Genomic DNA, 22,354 nt, shown 5'->3' with positions numbered 1-22,354 from the left:
CAGTATATCCTATGGATTTCTGAGTTGAAACCCTAGTACAAAAAATAAAATGGCAAAACAAAATCATGCACCACCTTATGAAATGGCCCCTGACTAAGCAGGTCCCTCCATCTTATTTCATTTCATTTTTATTTATAAAATGATTATTTTAAAGACAGAGTTTAGTCTGACCTGATGACTGAACCCTGGCCTGGAACATTCTGTATGTTTTGGAAGATGAGCACCTCTGTGAATATCCAGTCTCAGTACCCGTATTTCACAATTAAATTGCCATTTGGGAAGTTGGCAGGCTCTCTAGAAAAACCGACTCAAATCCCAGGCAGGGGTAATACGTGTATCTGAACTTGTCCCTGACTCTCAGATTTGCCAAAGATAGGTAAACGACGGTTAACTGGCATGGCAGGCAGCCAGCAAGTGTTTCCCTTTGCCCTTTTCAGGGTTCTTTTGGTTGGAAGCCTTGCTCTCTTCCTTAGGAAAAGGAGGCTGCGTAGCAGGAGGTGTGCTCTGCACTTCAAACCTCCATCCTTTATCCTTCACGGATGTAACTGAGCAGCTACTGTGGAAGCTTGCAGGGGAAGCTCACCCACTTCCTACCTTGCGGCCCCGCACCTGTGGGTGTTTACCCACCAGCACTGGGAGAGAAGGAGGGAAGGGCAACAGGGTACTGTAGCATACAAGTTAGATGGGAAAGCCATAAGAACAATGGTCAGGGCCAAACTCATCAAATAAGTATGCTACCCCACAACAAATACATTGCCTGCAGCTGCTGTAATCCAAGAAACACAATTCTAGACGCAGAAGCTGATCTATGTTCATGGAATGTGGGTCTTTGTAGTAGTGACTCAGAGAAGAACATTTGGGGTTTATATCATTTCACTACAAGTTTTCCTCCTTCACTATTTGCTGTCACTCATTCTTTCTCGGTTCCTTTAGGTGCTGTTTGCATCTGAGGGCTTATGTCATATATATGGATGGAATGATTGCAAATATCCCTCCCTTTTTATTGGACTCAGTTTTTGCCTGCTCGGTTTATGAGCCTAAATTGGGCAACCTTAGTGGAGAGACCTCAGCATGCGTTCTCTCTACAGGTGAACAAAATCAAAACCCCTAAGCAAATAGACGAGCTGATTGAAATTGAGAGTGACACTGGAACGTGGTACAGGAGGTGTTTTGTTCGGATCCGCACGGAGCTGTACGGAGTAAGTCTGAGTTCTGCCCCAACACGCATGTCCACTTCCTGCACTTGGAAATGATGAGGAGAGGGGCTGACTGTGAATGGGACCCTCTCCTCAGCCCAGGTCACCTGACTCCCAGACGAGGACTTGGCTAGCCGATCCCTTAGAATCAGCTCCATTTGGGGGACGTGTCTTGGGGCAGTGAAGTCCTGCCTTGAAGACTGAAAAGGAAAATTCCAGTGTTTGTGGCTCCTTGTGGCCTTCAGCTACGTCTTAAGTTGAAATGAATTCAGCTCAACAAAATCGAAGCTTTTTGTCATTTGATGGGAGGGGGGTGGGGAGAGGGGTTGTCTCTAAAACTGCCTAACGAACTCTCAACTATTCCACAGATCTGGTTGACTTTTATGAGATGTTTCAACTATCCAGTCAGGGAAAATACGATAAAGCTAACCATTGTGTGGTTCACCCTCTCCTTTGGGTAAGTGATATTTAAAATCTTGGCAAATAACATGTGTGAAATGTCACAGATTCACTCCTGGTCACGCTTTCTTCTTAGGCCACCTGATGCTGTTAAGTTGCTAGAGAAGAATGTTTGGTTTTGTTGCAGCTTGGATCCATACAGTTGTGGTTTTCATAAATTGTTTTGTTTTCATCTTGCCAAAACACTGGGCTGTGAACCAATAGTACTTGAAAACTCTGATAAGGCCCGTGGCTGTCCACCAGCCTCTCCTCCTCTGCTCAGCCCCATCCTGCAGTCTATGTGTGTTCCTTGAACTTGTCAGAAGTCCTTATCTCAGGCTTTTGCCCACCATCCTGTAGGAACACTTCTACCCACCTCATTACCCTACCTCCTTCTGGGTCTACTAGGCGTTACCTTCCCTACCACTCTGTTCCTAAGCACCTCCTTAGCTCCTAAGGAAGGAGCTTCTTAAACTCCTTCCTTCCTAAGTTCCTTCCTCCCTCTCTCCCTCCCTCCCTTTTTATCTACCTTGCTCCCCATTGCAGCCCCTTCCTTCCTTCCTTCCTCTCATTGCAGCCCCTCTTCATTTCCTGTTCCCTTATCTGTTTTATTATCCCCTATGGTACCTCTTGTAGACAAATGTCTTCTTTGATCTGCATAAAAAGAAATAAAGCTCTGAAGCCAGGCACTGGTGGCTCATGCCTGTAATCCTAGCTACTCAGGAGGCTAAGATCTGAGGATGGCAGTTCAAAGCCAGCCTGGACAGAAAAGTCCCTGTGAGACTCTTAGTTTCAATTAACCACCCCAAAACTGGAAGTGATGCTGTGGTTCAATTGGTTAAGTGCTAGCCTTGAGCACAAAGAGGTTCAGGGACAGAGCCCAGGCCCTGAGTTCAAGCCCCACAACCTACAAAAATAAAATAAAGCTCTGACTCCCCGCTCTGGAAAATTAATGACATCAGGAGGCTTAAAAGATAGATAGATAATAGATAGCCAGATACACATTCCTGACCTACAATAGAATCTCAATAAATAGGTGTTGCCAAATGAATGAGACAACCTTCGATGTACTGCAAGAATAAGGAGGTAAGGAGAGAAAGGACAACCAGAATTGAAATCTTCACTTAAGAATGTGTATGTCGGGCTGGGAATGTGGCCTAGTGGTAGAGTGCTTGCCCCGCATACATGAAGCCCTGGGTTCGATTCCTCAGCACCACAAATATAGAAAATATTCCAAGTAATTCTTACCTAGCTTCTAAAAACATTCATTACTCTTGAAGGAAAGAAGGACTGAACACTGATTTATATTAGGTGCCTACTGTGTGTCGTGAAGGAGTTGAGTACAAAGAAGACAAAATAGGTCCAAGGGGAGTTCCTGGGTAATCATTTTCTGGTGTTCTGGGGGCTGAGCGGATTTGCAATGTGATGATTCCTACATCCCTGGTGCCTCCGTGACGCCTGACATTGAAGAGACCGCCAGCGAGGCTTTGCTGCACAAGTCACATGGTGGCTAAACCTCCTCCACATCTGGCGGAGACTCCAGGGCGGTGCCTCCCTGGCTGGTGCCAGCGTTAAGCGCTCGTGCCGTCCGTGGTGGCTTCCTTGAGTCATTTGTGAGTGACGCCGCCACCACCGCCACTGTAACTGAGTCACCTTCCACAGCAGGGGCGGCTGGTGACAGGGCCCACGTGATGGTGGCGATGACTCGAGCTGTCTCTCGAGCGCCCTCGGTGGTGTCATGGGTGCTTCACAGCCCATGTAATCTGGCAACCACCCGGGAGAGCTGGATTCCGCCATGATCCCATTATGAAGAGGTGTGGTGCACTAAAGCTTCGCTAACCGGCCAGGGTGAAGAGTGGAAAGACCAAGATTTGAACCCTCCTCCCTGGGCAGCTAAGTATCCCCGAGGGTAAGAACTGGAGCAGAGCTTCCCTAGGTACCTCTGAACATTTCCCTAAGCTCTCCCTGCCCCCAGAGCCTCTGTTCATCAAGTCAGAAGAGACCCGAGTTCCGGGGCACAGATCCAAGGGCTCTACTTGGAGAACTATTACGTTCAAGCATCGTTGTCCAGTAGAAATACCATCTGAGTCACATGTCATTTTAAATGTCCCAGTAGCCCACCCACACACGCATACACACACACACACACACACACACACACACACACACACAAAGGAACGGATAAAATTAATTTTATGCAACTCATTTTGCTCAAAGTAGTATTATTTTAACAATGATTACTTGTTAAAAATTTTGAACGAAGACTTTGGCATCCTTTCCTGCATTCGTCTTGGAGATCTCCCGGTATTGCGTGTGTAGAGAGCCTCTCAGTTTGGACTAGCCACCATTTCACTGCCTCTCCGGAGCCCATGTGGTCGGTGGTTGTGGGACTACACAGCCCAGCTCTTAGGATAACCCAGCAGGAATGACCTGATTCCAGACAGTCGCCTGAATACTCCTTTCCACAGCCTCGGACCACCTTAGAAAATGGGGCTCTACCCCAGGCTGGCGGTTCCACAGCAGTGTAGGAGCCAGAAAGACGATGCATTCGTAAGAGAGGTCATTCTGTAAAGGCGCTCGGGCTTCCTGGGTCCCAGGACTTGGGACCACCAACCCAGGAAATTAAGTTTCTCAGTCAGCCTGGGATAAGAATGAGGATGTCATGTGTCTTCCAGTCCATTTGTGCATCACAAAATACCTCCAGTCAGGTAAGTTCTCCGCTTTAGGTACTTGTTACTCACATTTCTGGAGGGAGACTGGGAGCCCCCAAATCCAGGTACCAGGAGGTTTGGTGATGCTGAGGGCTTGAGCTCTGCTTCTTAGATTGAAATTTGCTCCCACACCCTCCAGTGGGGAGCTCTATATCCTCACAGGATAGGAAGAGAATGTGGGGGGGCGGGGAGGAGACAGCTCCTCTGTGACTAGGTTTGAACTCAGGGCCTCACCAGTGCTTGCTTGGCTTATTTGTTCAACTCATACTCTGCCACTTGAGTCATGCCTCCAGCCCAGCTTTTATCTGGCTATTTTGGAGATAGAATGTAACAAACTTTTCTGCTCAGGCTCGCTTCACACCTCAGTCCTCTGGGTCTCACCCTCCTGAGTAGCATATAGAAAGGGATTCTCTCTGAACCCCCTTTCTTTGTAAAGGAAGCATTTGAGAATTACACACTGGAGTTTCCTAGCTAACTCCCAGATACCTCTTGAGCTTAACTTTTGCAGATTGATCTTGGGGGGAGGGAGAAAGGGTACAGCAATCAGTGCGTAATGATTTATTCCATGGTTACAAGGAGTCATTCATAACTGGAATTGCTTCTCTGGGACCCATTCCCCACCTGAAATGCTAGGCGGTACTCACTGCCTCTGTGTGCCAGAACCTTTACAAACTCACACTTCTTTGTCTTTGCAGGTACTATGGGTTATCCGTGTGGTTTCCCGATGTCATTAAACATCTGCAGTCCGATGAATACGCACTGCTCACTAGAAACGTGCAAAGGGATAGATACGCAAATTTCAGTATTAACTTCACGATGGAAAATCAGATTCATACTGGGATGGAATACGACAACGGCAGGTCTGTAATCTTTCAGCTAACTTAAGTTGCTACCGAATCACAAAGCTGATTTCGTACTAAGATTCAGGGCCCTGAAACCTACCGTTGTGCTTTTGTTTTAGGGTTGTACATCTAGTTGTTTTCGGGGTGAATTCCAATATTCTCAATTGGGTTTTAAATCGCTCACCCGCATCCATTACTTCACTTCAGCTTTGAAAACTGAGTTGTTTTCCATGTATTCAGCAGGCCACTGACTGCTGTGGAAAAGTGTAGAATCCTCAAGAGCAATGGGAGGAACTTAAGGGGCAGGGCTGTGGCTTGAGTGGTAGAGCCCCTGCCTACCAAGTACAAGAGTCCCTGCATTCAACTTCCAGGAACCCCAAACTTAAAACACTAGCAAGTTACCAAACAGCAAAGAATATTGGAAAATAAGGTAACTGGAGTTCTTTAATTTAGAGAAGAAACCTGGAATCCATCCAAAGGAGAGGACATTTGAAGCACAGAGAGCTTAGAAAATCCAGAAGCCAGTGTTTCTATGATTAAGAAAGTCTATTGCTCATCACAAGGCCCATGCACTGCTGTCCTGCCGAAAACATCCGTTTGTTTTCACTTACACGTGAAGGTTTCAAGTACTTTCTTAGATGTTTTGCTAAGGCAAGTTAACGATGACGGGCTTAAATTTTAGATGAGCATGGCCATTAATAGGAACAGATTTTCCTTGGTGTATCTTGGCACTCAGAGTCTCGTATTGATATTCACAAAAGATGTACTGCAGAATAGCAGTCCATTTTATACAAGAACGTGTTTTTAAGGAAGAGTGACATACTAAAACTTGGATTTACTGATTTGAGACTGACTAGAAATCTCATCCCCCATATCATGTTAATATTCTAGTTATAACTTCAAGAATACAGTTCTACAAAAGAAAAATTGGAAAATTTTGTTTAAAGAAATTATTATAAAAGAAAAAAAGAAGAGTTCTGCTGTTTTCTTGATTTCATTTTTGTCACTATGAAGAGGAACTTCAATTATGTAAAAATTCAAAAGATATTTTACTGTATCGTATTCTGTCTTGAAGATTTTGAGTTATTGCTTTTAGATTCTTAAGTATGCTGTGTTTTGAAATGAGATTTCATTAGCTTTTTCCCCTCACAATATAATTGTTTCCATAAAAATTGAAAAATAAAAGAAAGTCTAAAGTGGGGACATCATATCTCTAAACTTGTTTGACTTAGCCTTGAATTCCACTGACATGAATGTGTGTGTGTGTGTGTGTGTGTGTGTGTGTGTGTGTGTTAAACAGATTCCTAGGAGTGAAGTTCAAGTCTGTAACATTCAAAGACTCCGTATTTAAGTCCTGCACCTTTGAAGATGTGACCTCAGTCAACACCTACTTCAAGAATTGCACCTTTATTGACACCATTTTCGACAACACGGGTAGGCGTAAGCTTCGAGTGGCTCTGGCTGGGTGGGGTCTTTGCTGAGGGCTTCTCCCCTAGCAGAAATGTAATAATCAGGTGACAGTGTGGCCAGAGGTCTGTGTAGAAAGTAGACAAGTGTACATGAACAAGCTTCCTGAATGAGGTCGAATCAAAGGTACACTTGTATTGTTTTGGCTTGCCCAAGATCAAAGTTGGTTTAAAAAACACCTCTTTGTGAATAATCTTTCAAGATTTAACATGTAGTTTCTTTGTTTTAATAATCCAAGTCTGAAAATCTGGTGTTCCTGTAAATCAACAACACGTGGTTATTTAATGGGGGGCATTAAATATAATGGTTTAGCTCACTCTGTATCCATCTGGGAAGCTCCTAGAAAGAGCAAAGGAAGGAACAAAGCATTGATTTAACCCCACTATGGACTGTTTCACACCACAGGTCATTAGATACTCCTTATCTCATATAGTTTGCTCAGTAGTTGAGACTTTAAAAAATGAAGAAATTGAGTCAGTTGTCAGTAGCTCCCTGCTGTCGTCCTTGCTACTCAGGAGGCTGAGAGCTGGGGATCACAATTCAAAGCCAGCCTGGACAGGCAAGTCTGTTAGACTCTCGTGTCCAATAAACTACCATAGTTTTTAAAGCTAGCAGTAGAACTGTGGCTCAAGTGGCAGGTGCTAATTTTGAGCAAAGAAACTCAAGAACACCACCAGGCCCTGAGTTCAAAGCCCAGTACTGGCGCGCGTGCGCGCGCACACACACACACACACACACACACACACACACGAGTCTAGAATAACAGCCTTCTGGCAGGGAGATCAGTGCCTGCCCAGCCTTCTTGACGCACACACAGAAGCCAGCTCCGCCCCACACCACAAGAGAAAGCCGCCAGGTGTCTTTGTTTTTATAAACAGAGTCACTGATCACCATCTTCTACCTTGTGACCTCAGAAAACCAGTATTTTATTATTCTATTTTTCTGGTAGATCGTAATCAACACAAAAAGATGCAGTGCCTCTTAGCTAGACCCCAATTCAATTTTAAGAACACACTGAATGCTAGCACCCTTCAAATGACGCTACCACTTGACCTCGGTGGATTCATCCACGCAGACCCGAAACTGCAGCTTCAAGAACCCACGCACAGCCCCAGAAAATGGCAACGACAAGGCCAATTCATTCACATTAAAAAATTGTTTTTTACAATTATAGTATGGAACCAATTAGTACCACAGTGAGGACCTTTATATAATATAATAATTGGAACAAAGTAGTATAGTAAAGGTATAAGCAGCCGAGTACTGGTGGCTCACATCTGCAATCCTAGTCAAGAGACTCTTATCTCAAATGAAGGATCAAAAAGCCAAAAGTGGAGCTGCGGCTCAAATGGTAGAGCACCACCTTTGAACAGAAAAGCCAAGCAGGAATAGGGGCTCTAAGTTCAAGCCTCAGTACTGGTATGTGTGTGCGTGTGCGCATGCGACACACACACACACACACACACACACACATTCAAAATAGGGAGCAAGCAGGTAATCTAATTAATAATGGGCAGCCACGGGAAGTCAGAAGATAATTGGACTCGTTAGCTTAATTTATTTCCTTATTCATTAAAGATGCTTCACCATTCTACCTCTTTTTATAGAAGGCGCCAAGTTACACCCCATTCTTGGGCCAGGAGAGGATACAAAGTGTCAAGCCAGCCCAGACCATGATGTGTTCAAAGACTTTCTAGTACCCTGAGGCCTTATGAACTTCTCCACAGGGTTTCCAATACAGGTGCTTGAGCACCCCTTACGTCTACCGGGCAAGAGCTTGATGAATTGTCTTTGCTGTTTCTACAGATTTTGAGCCATATAAATTCATTGACAGTGAATTTCACAACTGCTCGTTTTTTCACAACAAGACGGGGTGTCAGATTACCTTTGAGGATGACTACAGTGCCTACTGGATTTATTTCGTCAACTTCCTGGGGACACTGGCAGTGTTGCCAGGAAACATTGTGTCTGCTCTTCTGATGGACAGAATCGGGCGTTTAACCATGCTAGGTAGGCGCTGGGGTTCGGGGAATGATGATAGTGGACCTTGTCTCTTCCTGGGCTCTCTGATCCTTTAGGGATTTGCAATCCAGGAGAAGAAACCCCTTACCTCTTTCATTAGGACACAACTGTAGTGAAAACGAAGCCTAATTGCATTTCATTTGAGCAGTTGCCGTGCGTTAATGGAGTGAAAAATGAATTATGATGTGTAGCTAATGTCTGTTTTTCCACCCACGCGGTGGAGTAAGGGGTGCTGCCTTCAGAAGCCCGCGAGAGGGCTGACCTTCCTGACAGGTGACCACGCGTGGACTTGAGCTTTATGGAGCCCGCTCAGCGGCTTCTCCATGGGATTGTTTTCCAGAGAGATCTATCTCAGTGGCTCCCCGGGCCTTGCTCGCTGAGACGAGAGGAAGCACTCAGCCTTCTGTCTGTGTTGTCGGCAGGTGGCTCCATGGTGCTTTCGGGGATCAGCTGCTTCTTCCTGTGGTTTGGCACCAGCGAATCTATGATGATCGGCATGCTCTGCCTCTACAACGGCCTGACCATCTCGGCCTGGAACTCTCTCGATGTCGTCACGGTGGAGTTGTACCCCACAGACCGGAGGTATGGTGAAGCTTCCCCATGACTGACACACCCACAAACCGTGACATCCTGAGCCCCGCTACCGCTTCCCCCAAGAAAGAAAACAATCCCCAAAGCCATCAGCTCCTAGAATCATAAAACCACTCCTGTCTCCTGAAAGGAGACTTAATGCCGAGCGGTGAGTGAGACAGTGAAAGCACTGAAGAAACTGACTTGTCTCCATGAGGTAATGAGTGGGAAGCAAAGGAAATCACGGGCTAGGTCCTAGACAGCCGGTGATGGGACGGACCCCATGGGTCAGCAGAGGAGGAGAAGCCGTTTCTTAGCATGAGAATCTGACCCCGTGCTGACTCAGTGGTACTAGGTGAGAGAGAGAGAGGTGCCTGCTGGCTGGCGTCAAATTAAAAGCCCACGACCTGAACCCACGGTCAAGCAATACCGAACCTGACACTCTTGTGGGGTCTGGAAATCGACAGGTAACGGGACCCTCGGATTAGAAAACAGTTTGCAAAGGCTTTATTGAGCAAGAGTGCGGATGCGTCAGGACGGCTCTGGGATCTGGGGGGGTCTCCGGGAAAGGCCGGGGCGCCAGTCCCAGTTGACTCTGGAGCACTGCAGCCGGCGGCAGGGAGAAGGGGAGGATCCGAGCAGGTGTGGCAGGGCTCTCGGTTAGTTTCAGCCAATGACTGTTTCAGGGTTCGTCTAAGTTAATCAGGAAAGCGCAGGAGCAGAGTTCCGGGAGCTAAAGCAGCTTGTTAGTTATCAAACAAGTCTTTCGCAGAGGCAAAGGCGGAACTTTCCAGGTGAGGGTGACAGTTTGGTTTTATAATTATAATAGAACAGTAGTGATCACATTTTAAAAATCATTCAATTCTTTATGAAGCAGGGACTCTTTAATTTTTAGCATGCTGGAGCATAATATATCCTCTAAATCAAATATTACATTTTAGCCTCAATTTTTCCTCATCACAACAACACAGGCCCAGCTGAAAGTCAGAGAGAAGTGGCCTCGACTATAAGGGTCAGAGAGCCACAGAGACCTCACGTGGCTTATCATCTGTGTATTCGGAGACCATCATCTGTCCCCCTTGTCAACTCTTGTGTGCTGGCAACTGGCTGGGCTGGTGACCCACACCAGGCTTTGAATCAATGGGCCCTGGGACAGCTCAAGTCAGAGCAAAAGCCCACCCAGGGAGCTTGTGCTGGGGAAGACACGTAAAGACTCTGTAGCAAAGGCGCGAGTGGCAGAACAGTGGCCTGGCGAGCATAGGCGGACACAGACTGGGCTCATCAGGGTTTGGGTTTGGACTGTGGCTCTCTGCTGCCACCATGCGGCCGTGGGGCAGTTCCACCGCCCACCCTTCCTGTGGCCTCCAGTCTACGGGCTGACCACTCTCTAGATGTAAGGATTTGAAGATGAGACGCGGGCGGTTTCTCTCTCCTGTTCCCTTCGAGCCCGCCCCCTGCCACTGTCACCCAGGACCCTGGGATTCGCTAACAGCAAGCCTCAGCCGGACATAGTCACCCTCAACCCCGTTTCTGTTTACAGACAGAGAACGGCTCTCATTTCCTCCCTAGGAATCCCCCACCTGTCATCACCACCCCCGTGACCCCCGGCTGTGTGTCTGTCCAGGGACAGGAGGAACTTGAAACCGCTGGCCTCTCGGGTCCTCCCTTCTACCCCTACATTTCTCCCTGTCGTCATCCTCATCTGGTGCTCTGCAATGCAGTGGTTTTCCTTCTCTCTTGAATGTGTTCTCCACCTGGGGACCCAGAGCATAACCCATTTTGGAGATTGTGTGTTGAAGGCATCTTTCAACGCCTCGTACTAACTCACCTGTGCACTGCACGATCTCCCCCGGCCTCGTGCCCTATCATCAGTTAGACGTGTGATTATGGATTGTGCTTATGTCTGTGTTTATATGGTGTTGTACATAGTTGTGTTTGTATTTACGTGTTTACGTTATTTATGGGGTTTTTTCTTTGGATTTTATTTCTTTGTCTTATCATTATGTATGTTTGCATGCTGCTCATTTAGCCGAGGTCAGGTTCCCTTTGTCTCTGGACGTTGGGAGTGGGAGGTAGGGCTGGCGTGCTACTACATACCTGCAGTCCAGCTCCTTGGAAGACTGAGGCAGGCAGAAGGCTTGAGTCCAAGAGTTCAAGGCCAGTCTGGGCAGCCTAGAGAGGCTCTGTCTGAGGGACAAAGACGTGGACGGTGAAGGGGCGGGGACGGAGCGTCCCCTCTGCCACGGCCTTGCTACTGGGTGAAGGATTGCAGTGGAACAGAGCCCCCCGCGTGGGCAGCCCGCACAGAGCGGTCATCCAGCCTGACCTACGCTCAGGAAGTGGCCTCAGGGTCCACGGGCAACGCGGCCCCTGCCACAGAGCATCATGGTCACATGACATGGCAGCAGGACCACCAGGCGGGGGGGGGGGGGCATATGCATCAGGCCACCCGGAGGCCTCCTGAATGAGGAGCTGCATGCGGGGGGGGGGGGGCGGTCTAGTCCGCACCCACAGTACTGTGTGATGGATCTGAGGTCGCGGGCACAGGGCATGTGTGGGGACAGCTCGAGCACCCCTCGAGCCCCCTGCATGGCGGGACCCCCCCCCACACACACACACACCACTGACGAACAACACCGTGCACGCCCATGAAGAAGCCTCCTGTGCTGATCCCCAGAGTGCCAGCCAGTCCCGGCCTGCCGGGTCCTGATTAACCCGCCGCACAGTCCCCGAGAGGGACAGGTCCTCTAGCACACTGTCTACACTGAAGTGCTTTCGTTTCGCTCTCTATTAGTGTATATTCTTTGTACAGAGAGTCTTCATCGGGTGGTTTCCATGCGCTATGTAAATATCTTGACCAAATTCACCCGCTCTATTACTCTTGCTGTGCTGAAGTACTTTTAAGAGAAATCACCCCCACACACACATACACACACCTCTATCATGGAATGTGAAGCTGAAGATCAAGGCTGACACCAGCCTAGGCACAAGTGTGAAGACCCTCTCTGGAAAAAAAAAAAAAGAAAAGAAAGCAAACTAAAAACAAGCACGTGCTCTGATATAACTATGGGTCCTGGCCCAGGCCCACACTTCCTAGCTAGGTTTATCCAAGAAATGATGAGGCACAAAGGCTTCCCTTCTTAACTGCCTGCGAAGATGTGATTTCAACAGGAAGCCCCTGGACGGTGGGGGTGGGAGGGAGCTGGAGGGAGGGCTGAGTCCTCTCTCAGCTCAGCTGCGCAGGCGCGAGTTCTTCTCCACCTGTGGGAGAGGGCCGGCTCACTACGGAAGATGCCAGTCACTGGAGCAAGGCACGTTTTCTCTATCCTGAAAGGTCAGAAAGCAATTGAATTCTTCTCCGACTTAATACATAATTAGTTCTTCTTGTCTCTAAGTCGTCGTACAAAGGAGTTTCCACTTAACAGAATTAGTTCTTTTTATCTAAGACAAAAACAAGATAAGTTGGGCCTCAATAAGAGAAGATCATCCAACTAATACCCATTCAAAGGCCAGCGGAAGCCGGGCACTGGGGACTCAGGTCTGTCTAGCTACTCACGAGGCTGAGATTTGAGGATCTCCATTCAAAGCCAGCCTGGGCCAGGAAGTTCCCAAGACGCTTCGTTTAAGCACCAAAAAAGCTGTGGCTCAAGTGGTCCAGCTCTAGCCTCGAACAAAGAAACTCAAGAACAAAAAGAAAATGCTCATTACATTTTCTCTTTTTAATTTTGCTGGTCCTGGGGCTTGAACTGGGGGCCCCGGCACTGTCCTTGAACTTTTGTGCTCCAGGCTAGCACTCTACCCTTATATAAGCCACAGCTCAATTTCCTTAAATGCCCGTTGCAAAAAACTGTCTCTAACTTTTCTGGAAGACCTGGAGGAATCCTGGAGTTCGCCTTGAGTGGGGCAGGCATCCCTGGGCTGGTCCTGAGAAAGGCTACCCCAACGACTGGAGCTACAGCAAGGACCACAAGCCCCCTCCAGAATGCGAGAGGAACTTCCCTTGTGACAACCACCACAAGCTGTGAACCATACCCCAAGTGAGAGAACTGGACAAAGGCAAGAGCCGGAGGGAGCAGGAAGGAAGGGTGGCTTGCGCGGAATCCGTTCTCTCTCTCCTCTGCCTAAGACTTCAGCAGCGAGCACCGTGAACTAAGGCAGCTCTGGGTGTGTTCGTAGCAGGGCTGCTGATCTTAGCCCCAGTGTGAGAATCTAATTAAGAAACAGTACAGCAACAAAAGTAATGCTACCCGCTAAATAATGAAATGGGGCACACACGTATGAGAGTGATTAAAAAAAAAACAAACAGCAGGGAATGCCTGATTTGTGAGGAGTTCTACGTTCAGAAGCATGCCAAAGGGAATCCAGAAAGGAAAACTATTTGTTGGAGGAGTTCATCTTTTGCTTTTGTAATTTATTTTAAATCCATTTTGAAACACATACCTCTCCTCGCACTTGTTTCTGCCCTTTAAGTCCCTTGAAATTTTGGGGAAGTCCCAGTACTGAGGGCCCGCAGTTGAGTGATCCAGGCAGGATTGCTGCAGCTCGTCCTAGCCATTGCTATACAGGCATCGCCGTTGCTATGCAGGCATCGCCGTTGCTATACAGGCATCGCCGTCCTTGAACTCAGAGTCTGAGCACTGTCCAGGAGTTTTGTGCGCAAGGCTAGCACTCTATCACTGGAACCCCAGCTCCTCTTCTAGGTTTTTGGTGGTTAATTGGAGATAAGACCCGCACAGACTTTCTTGCCCCAGCCGGCTTAGGACTTCATCTTCAGATCTCAGCCTCTTGAGTAGCTGGGATGATTTGCATGAGCCACCAGCACTGAACTCACATGTATTGTCAGGGACTGCCTGGACTTTCCCAGTTGCATGTGAATGTCCTTTTCATAACGTTTACTGATGAGCTGATTACCTTGTCTGGGGAAAGCTCTTCCATGAAGGTCAGATTAGGTACAGCGCATGCTCACGATTCCCCCTTGGCAGGTAAGTTCCATGGGGCAAGTCCGGATCTGCTCTACCTCAGGTCTTCTCAAAATGAAGTGCACCATGGAAGGTTTTCCCCTGTTAAGGTGCCTGGCGGCGGAGCACATATTCAGCCAGAGACTTTTCAAAAATTTGTGACACCTGCCAGGCGCCTGTCCTAGGCACTTGTTACCCATTATCCTTTTCTTCCCAAGAATGTCAGAAGCACTCCCAGCTGGTTTGGCACTAAGGCCAGAAACAAAAACAAAACAGAAAAGAAAGACATTGGATGAGGTCAGCTATGATGGTGCACACCTGTAATCCCAGCTACTCAGAATAGGAGATCGGGCATAGGATTATGGTTCGAGGCCAGCCCGGGCAAAAATGTTAGTGAGACACTGTCTCAACAAACAAGCCAGAGGGTGGTAGCACATGGCTGTAATCTCAGAAGTAGGAGGATCACAGTCTGAAGCTGGCCCTGGATAAAACCAGTAAGACTTTAATCTCAAAAAAAAAAAATACTAAAAGCAAAAAGACTGAGGGCATGGCTCAAGTAGTAAAGCACTTGCCCAGCACGTATGAAGCCGAGTTCAAAACCCACTACCTTCTCCAACCCCCCAGAAGAGCCTAGATGTGTGGGAAATGCTTTACTAAGTCCAGAATGGAGTTGGCGGTTCCCTCTTCCCACACTCCAATTAGAACATAAAACGATGTGAATAAACCATAACCCACTCAACCATGCGGCCTCCATTAGTGGACACGACAGGGGCCAGCGGCCACACACACACACACACACACACACACACACACACGCACGCATATACACATGCATGTGCAGACACACACACCACTTGCTAAGTGTAAGTGTGCAGTGAAGCCAAGGGCAGCTTGGGAACTAAGGACTCGATGGACTGCTTAGAAGTGTTCCTGCTGAGCAATTGATCCAGTGTTCCGCCATCTTATCCAGTCATCCCTTCTCCAGTTCCCCTCTCAGTGACACAAGGAGAGAGCTACCCACGTTCCGTGCCCTGTTCCTAGTCACACCGACAGGTCATGGCCTGGGAAAGCATGGCCGCCCCAACTCTAAAGCACGGCCAATCCCTCGTGGGCCCTTCTGCAGTATCAGCAGCAAGAGACTTCGCGGCAACAGCACGAGGTTTCCATTTCTCTCATCGGCACACACAGCTGCTTTCCCCATCAGCGCCCGCTTTGACCTTCACGCCACAAGGTGTGCTGCATAGTTTAGGAACCTAGAATCAAGGAAAATGGAGTGTAAAGCTGGGGCACTGCTACTTCATACCTGTTATCCTAGCTACTTGGCAGGCCGAGATCTGAGGGACCAAAGTTCAAGGTCAATCTAAGCAGAAAAGCCCACGAGACATTTATCTCCAATTAACCAGAAAAAAAAAAGTCCAGAAGCGGAGGTGTGGCTCAGGTAGTAGAACTCCAGCCTGGAGTGACAAAGCTAAGCAAGAACACAAGGCCTTGAGTTCAGGCCTTAGTACTGGTACCAAAAAATGAAATTATACACATACATATATATAGTTTAAAAGCAGTCAGCCAAGCTTGTCTGAAAGGCCTGTACAGTGTATGAGTTCAAGTAAATGACACCCCACTGCAGAGACGAGAGGCGTGGGGTAGCAGGGCGGGGGAGGGGACGAGGTAGGGAACAGGTGATTTTTCAGGGCAGAGAACCATTCTAAGTGGTCGGTTTTTTTTTTTTTATATAACCGTGGCCATGTGTTATTGCATGTTTGCCAAGGCCCAGAGAATGTTCAGTACCAAGAGTGAACCCTACTGTTGACAGCGAACGTCAGGTCCAGATAATGGAATCACTCAGCACTATTGTAATCATAATAAATAATATACCATGTCCGTGCAGAAAGAGAGGAAGCTGGGCCACATGGAAACCTACATGTGCTTAGATCTTAAGCACGCAGCCAGAAGCCATTTCAGCCTGGTAGCATCATCTCCATGGAGACGGGAGGTGGTGATGGGTGCATCTTTGGTACCCAACCTGTGGCTTCTAGCAGTTTTATTTGAAAATGATTATCAGTTTATTAAATCTACTTATCTTTCTGGTGGTTGCTTATTTTCTAGTAACAACAGAAAGGAAAAAAAAACAGGAGAATACAAAATTACCTCGCCTGCTTCTCAAGAAAGCCCTTGTTTCTTTCCATCCAATATTCCACTTTCTGTATCCTCATTCCAAGTCACTGCCTTCGTGAGCTGACTTACATCCTCCATGTCTTAGCCACAAAGAAAGTCTGTTTCCTCCACTTCAACAAGTATATTTTAGCCCGTGAGGTCCTGGGCACTGCCTTAATACAGGCACTAGATCCCTGCAGCTCAGGAGATGCCGTGATTTGTTTCCCGTGGGGTGTGAAGAAGAAGGCCAGCACAATGAATTTCTCCAGTTGTGAGGGACACACCTCACTAGGAGCAGTTAGGATGCCTAGTTGCTGGGGCTTGCCAGGGGAGAACTCCGTACGTGCTCATTTGCAAATCCAAGGAAGATGCATTTCCTTTGTGGTTAAAGAAGAAAAGTAGCAAACCACTTGCCTTGCATTTAGTGTGCCTTTCAGACTCCGTGAAACGCAGCGAGAACCCAAAAGAAGGGCTAGCGTCGATACAGAAGGAAATTTATAGCTTCCTGTGATGTCAGTGAGCGATCACACTGTGACTAGTTTCCTGTCCGGAAGACCACAGTGAGGCCACTGAATAGGCTTACAATTCCCTTCCCAAAGAATACCGTGAGAAATGGGGTGAGGGCTGCCAATGCGGGGTGGGAGCTGCAATCTCAGCTGTTCAGAAGGTAGGATCACAGTTCAAGGCCAGCCGGGGCAAAACGTTAGATCACATGTTGCTCAAAAACAAATTGAGTGCTTGTCACTCTGTTCTGTAATCGTAGACAATCAGGAGCTGAGGTCTGAGGATCTAGGCTCAAAGCTAGCCCAGACGCACAAATCCAAGAGACTCTCATCTCCAGTTAGCCATTTAAAAAGTTGGAGGTGAAGGTGTGGCCCAGGGAAGTAGAGAACCGGCCCTGAGCAGGGGAGATAGAAAAGTGCAAAGCTCCGAGTTCGGGCCCTGACACCAGCACAAAAAAAAAAAAAAATGGAGAAATAAATAAAGAATGATGGAGGAAATCAGAAAGGCAACAGAACAATCGAGCGGCGGCTGGCTGATAAGCCACGCAGCGCGGTGCACTTGAGAATGACTCCACGGGCCACTCGCGCGTGGAGCTGGAATCTGGGGGTGCCACACCTTCCTGAATGCTGCCCACCTTTCTCTCCCTTGCAGGGCCACCGGCTTCGGCTTCCTGAACGCCCTCTGCAAAGCCGCGACTGTCCTGGGAAACTTGATATTCGGCTCGCTGGTCAGCATCACCAAAGCCATCCCCATCCTGCTGGCCTCCACCGTGCTGGTGTGCGGCGGACTCGTGGGGCTGCGCCTGCCCGACACACGAACCCAGGTCCTGATGTGAGGGAACCAAAGCCACTCCTCCGCGTGCGTCCTCCTCCCGCCTGAGTCACTTCTGCCCACCGGCTCAAGGCTCTGGGGCTTTGTGTTGTGTTGTTTTGTTTCCATATAGAGAAAGATGTCCAAGTATCAAAACAATCTCTCTCTCTCTCTCTCTCTCTCTCTCTCTCGCTCTCTCTCTCTCTCCTCTCCTCCCCCTGACTTACAATGCACACATCATCTTGCCCTTCTTACGTGGCTCTGTACTGGTTTTGTCACTTGTTTTTCTCTGTGCATTGTTTGTTTCTCCTAACTCTGATGCCACGTTCTCCAGAACAGTCCGCAGGAACATCCCTACTCCGTCCTAGCTGGCCAGGCTCCCCTGGAATTCTGCTTATTGGGGATTAGAAGTTAGAAAGTCGTTGCTAGTGTCCTTACAAACAGAGCCTACTCCTAAGACAACAGGAACAGAAAATGTAAGTGGGCATAGGGCTGCATTTGTGCTGAGGAAAGGATTTTTTTTTTTATTTTTTTGGTCGTCAAACAAAGTGATATTTCCTGTTTACTTAGAAAAGGACACCCAGCAATTCTCGATTTTATGGCAAACCATGGGGCGGGCATACACTGGGCTGGGTGGGGTTCTTTCGAAAGAGACCAGAGTTGACTGCTGACAGGAAGAACCAAGCCTCTGTCAGTTAACGAGGGGAACAATGGCAAGCTAGAGAAGTGAGGCTTCTGACAGAAAGCCCGGATGTAAACCTCTGACAAACATGGTGTCTAGGAGTGAACGTGGCAGACAGCTCTGAAGGTTTGACAGCCAGCAGCTCAGAGGGATCTTTTGCCTCCATATACCCCCTCTCCTCAGGCTGTCATAGAACTTGCTAGAAAGTCGATTCTTAAAAACTATACCTGCCTGCTTGATTCTACTTCTCATCCCTGGAGATTGTGGGTGGGCATCGAAATGGTCACCGAAGAAGAAAGTCCCATCCAAAGCCATTGGGAAATGTGAGTGGATACTCCTTGCTGTAGCTCTTCCCTGAGAAACAGTCACCGGGCCTTGTCAGTGCAAAGTAGCCTTCCCCAGCCCGGCTCCCGGCACCCATGCAGGCCTAGTCCTCGCCATGGTCTCTCCGCTGCTCTGCCCGAGTCGGGCGGAGCCTCCTCGTAGACTTACAGCTCTGCCTAGCAGCCAGGAACGAATTCTGGGTGTCAGTCATATTCCTTCCTAAACGGCCCATGTCTTTGGAGAGGGTGACCCCTCTTCTTTCTGACAGGCATGCTCAGGAGGCTACAGTCCCCGGGGTCTCCAGAAGAGAGCCCACGTGGGTTTTGCTTTCCCCTCATTGTCACACTCGGGGCTGTCCTGGCCGTTCCCTGGGGTCCCCTTCCACCTGCTCCCCATTCCTGCCAAGCCCACCTTCCTCACCCCCCTATCCCCCCCCACCTTCCTGGAACTCAGACTACAAAAGCTCTTGTGTTAACATAAACCATGAATCCACCTTTCCCCTCAAGTAGCCTGGTTTGGGGGAGCAGGTGTGGCAGGAAGAGGCTGCATCTATGTGCTCCAAGCCAAAAAAAAAAAAAAATCAAACAAATCTACAAAGGCAACAAGAAGAAGTGTGGGGGGGAATCAATGTAGTCTAGACATGATTCCTTTGAAAGATACCACCAAAAATAAACACCCCAGCTTCCCCGCCCTCCTTCTCCGTTCATGTTCCCAATGGGCTTAAACACCCGAGAACACGCATGCTGCACTGCTGTTTGATTTCCCCCCATGAGCTCATTTCCGCGCCTGTGGGCTCCTGGATTTGTTTTCTTGGTTGAATGTGGCATGTGCTGAATTGACTCCACTTACCCATCCGAAAGGGAAGTAGACGTTTGCATGGGTGTCCTCATGGCTAGGCTTTTGTGATGGCTGACTTGGCTTACTAGATTTTTCTTGTGTGTGGAACATGTCTCTGTTTGTCTATCATAGGGTAGGGTCCAAATGAATAACCCATCTCTCCCGGTGCAAGGCACTGTGACTGGCGGTTTTATTTGAACACTGAGTTGGGTCCGTGTGGGATAAACCGGCAGAATGTTTCCCTCGTGAGATTTCCCACCCTGTGTGTCTGTCCTAAGCACCATCCTTCACCGTCTGTCACCTCCCCCAAGCTCCCCGGTGGCCCAAGAGGGATCTCCTCTACTCTCCTGGACAGTCTGTGGTCACAAACCTTCTTGGCCACCCACCACCTTCCCCGCCCTGGTTCGTGTTCCTCTGCCACCGCACGCTGTGTGTTACTGTCTAGAAGAGGGCTCCAGCTGTTTGCCAGCTGTGCGTGAGGCCTGTGGGCTTGTTCTGGGTTTCACGGAACAGAAACTCCGTTGTCTCGGTGGTTCCTGGACAGGCAACTACTATCTCCTTCCACGCACAGTAGAAGGAAAAGGGAAAGTGGCGCAAACATGGAAGCCAAGCTGTTGGTCCCACTTGCTCTGATACTTCCAGCTTCTTGTCAAACCCAACATTTCCCCATAAACCATTGAAATCAACCCAAGAATATTTCTGTTATGGCCACCAAATCCTTAAGGAAAAAAATAAAACCAAGCAAACTATGGCACCAAATTGTGGCTTTCGTGCTACGGGCCATCCCAAGTGTTGGTCCTAAGTCTCCAGCTCACACTCAGTCCTGCTGCCTGGCTGGTCTCACACCCGAGTCCTGGCCTGGGAATCAAGGGGTCCCAGCCCAAGTCCCACCATGAGGCAGCAGCTACCCCAGATCTTGCTAGAATCTAAGTCTATGGACGTCTCTGTGTCTCAGTTTCCCTGACTATATAAAGGATTGATCCGTAGCCTGCTCTCCAAGATCCTAGCTGATAATCTTGAAAATAGCCTCATCTTAATCTGTCATTTTTCTGACGCTAAACCCATCTTTACAAGAATTAGCTCATCTTAAATACTGAATAATCAGGAAATAAGGAAAACAAGAGAACAAGAACTTGGGAGAACCTTCTGGAATAGACCAGAGTAGAGTTCTCTTGCTGTCTGTGCTCCCAGCTTCTCGGGATTCTGAGCACATCTCAGTTCAGTATCCGGGGAAGGGCTCCTCCCTGGTAGATAGAACCACAGTCGCAAGTCTCTGATGACAGGGCCATAGTAAAACTAGATGCTATAGCATCCCTGATTGCCTCCTCCTTTGTCCTACAGTGTCCCAGTGATTTTACCTAAATTGGCAAATATACCATTTACAAATCTCACCACATCAGAATTCAGGTTTTCACCAAAACTCCTTTGTTGTTTCCAAGACATCTCGTAAGAGATCAAGAGGGCAGTGGGGAAGAAAAGTAGTGACAGAGAGTCCAAGATATCACTGGGAAGGTTCCAGTAAAGAGACTAAAGGATCAAGGAGACATTCTAAATTCTGGGAGTGTTTCCAGAACATTCCATGAGAACACTTTGGGGTTTCTTCTGCCATCCAAAATAGAATATGATATCAGAAGGGCCTGTACCTATTTCTTCAGGAAAACACCTTACCTGTTTATGCATAAAAGCTAGGAATGACTGAATTTGGCCTTCACCTAGACGCATATTGTTTTTCAGAGGCCTATTAGCTGTATATAAAGTTTCTTTAATCGCGCCAAATTTAGTCTAGTTACCAAACCTCCAAAATCACCAGTTATGTTGCAATAATAAAAGGAATCCTGCACAATACTCCAAAGTGGGCTGCACATTTCTTACAGCTTTTGGTCCTGCTGAGAAAAACATACGTTTTAAGTAAAGCTTCTCTTGTAATCTGTGTGGTGTGGGCAAAAGAAAGTTATCAGGGAAGTTATGACATTGCATGTCCCTTTCCTTGTTTTGGGCAGTTGGCAGTCCTCCATGAACTGTTCTTTTGCTCCAGATGTTGGCCTGGAGACTGTCCAATAATCGCACCAACTGGACAAGTCCTTGCGAGAGCTGACTTCTTTCCATTTTTCTCAACATCTAGGGACTACTCAATCAAGCAGCCTTTTGAGTAACCAGGATGCAGCCCACGGTTCTAGTTCAGATCTTACTTAAAGCTAGCAGGTCTAAATGGAATGGAAAGCTAGACAGGTTCCGCTGGTTATTTCTTAGGATTACCTGATAAATATTGATGTGGCCCCTCCCATGTGCCAGGTATTGCGGCACTGTGATGTGTGCAGAGACCTAACCCGCAGGACCTCCCTGAGAGTTGGAAAGTAAGGGGAAATGAAAGAGAAAGCAATCTCCTATTCGCCACATTATATTTTGAGCCTCCCCCGTCTCCTACCATAATCACACAGTGTTATTTTTCAAAGTTTCAAACAAGTAGTAGCCTGCATGTAGTGCAGGGACTGTGCGGTAATTGGCACTACCCTTGCTGGAAGATGAGAGAGACTCTTGATTGGCTGGCCTTTGTTAGAGGGAATATTAACTAGTGCACGACAAATGAGAAAATGCCTTGTCGATATGTTGTTTCTTCAAACGATCTCAGCAGCAGATGGCACTAACCTATTACTCAAGGCCACTTAGCTCCTTAGGAGGCCGAGATCTGAGGATCGCAGTTCATCACCAGCCTAGGCAGGAAAGTCTGTGAGATTAGCTCCAGTTAAGCCCCAAAGAGCTGCACAGGAAGTGGTGGCTCAAATAGTAGAGCACCAACCCTGAGTGAAAAAGCTAAGGGACAGTGCTCAGGGCCTGAAGTTCA

General features: G+C 48.0%; 1 protein-coding gene across 1 annotated transcript in view; it reads left to right on the top strand.

The window, feature by feature from the left end:
- Sv2c (synaptic vesicle glycoprotein 2C) overlaps positions 1–17,828 on the top strand; it is a 99,919-nt gene extending 82,091 nt beyond the window's left edge. The window contains exons 6-12 of the mRNA XM_048368165.1: positions 1,089–1,199; positions 1,565–1,653; positions 5,041–5,205; positions 6,488–6,621; positions 8,461–8,664; positions 9,099–9,258; positions 17,511–17,828. Of these exons, the coding sequence (XP_048224122.1) occupies positions 1,089–1,199; positions 1,565–1,653; positions 5,041–5,205; positions 6,488–6,621; positions 8,461–8,664; positions 9,099–9,258; positions 17,511–17,694 (1,047 nt within the window). The 3' untranslated portion in view covers positions 17,695–17,828. The remainder of the gene's footprint in view (positions 1–1,088; positions 1,200–1,564; positions 1,654–5,040; positions 5,206–6,487; positions 6,622–8,460; positions 8,665–9,098; positions 9,259–17,510) is intronic.
- The last annotated feature ends 4,526 nt before the right edge of the window (positions 17,829–22,354 follow it).

This window comes from Perognathus longimembris, chromosome 19 (genome assembly GCF_023159225.1).
Source record: "Perognathus longimembris pacificus isolate PPM17 chromosome 19, ASM2315922v1, whole genome shotgun sequence".
Classification (NCBI taxonomy): domain Eukaryota; kingdom Metazoa; phylum Chordata; class Mammalia; order Rodentia; family Heteromyidae; genus Perognathus; species Perognathus longimembris.
This window is presented reverse-complemented; position numbering and strand designations above follow the sequence as displayed.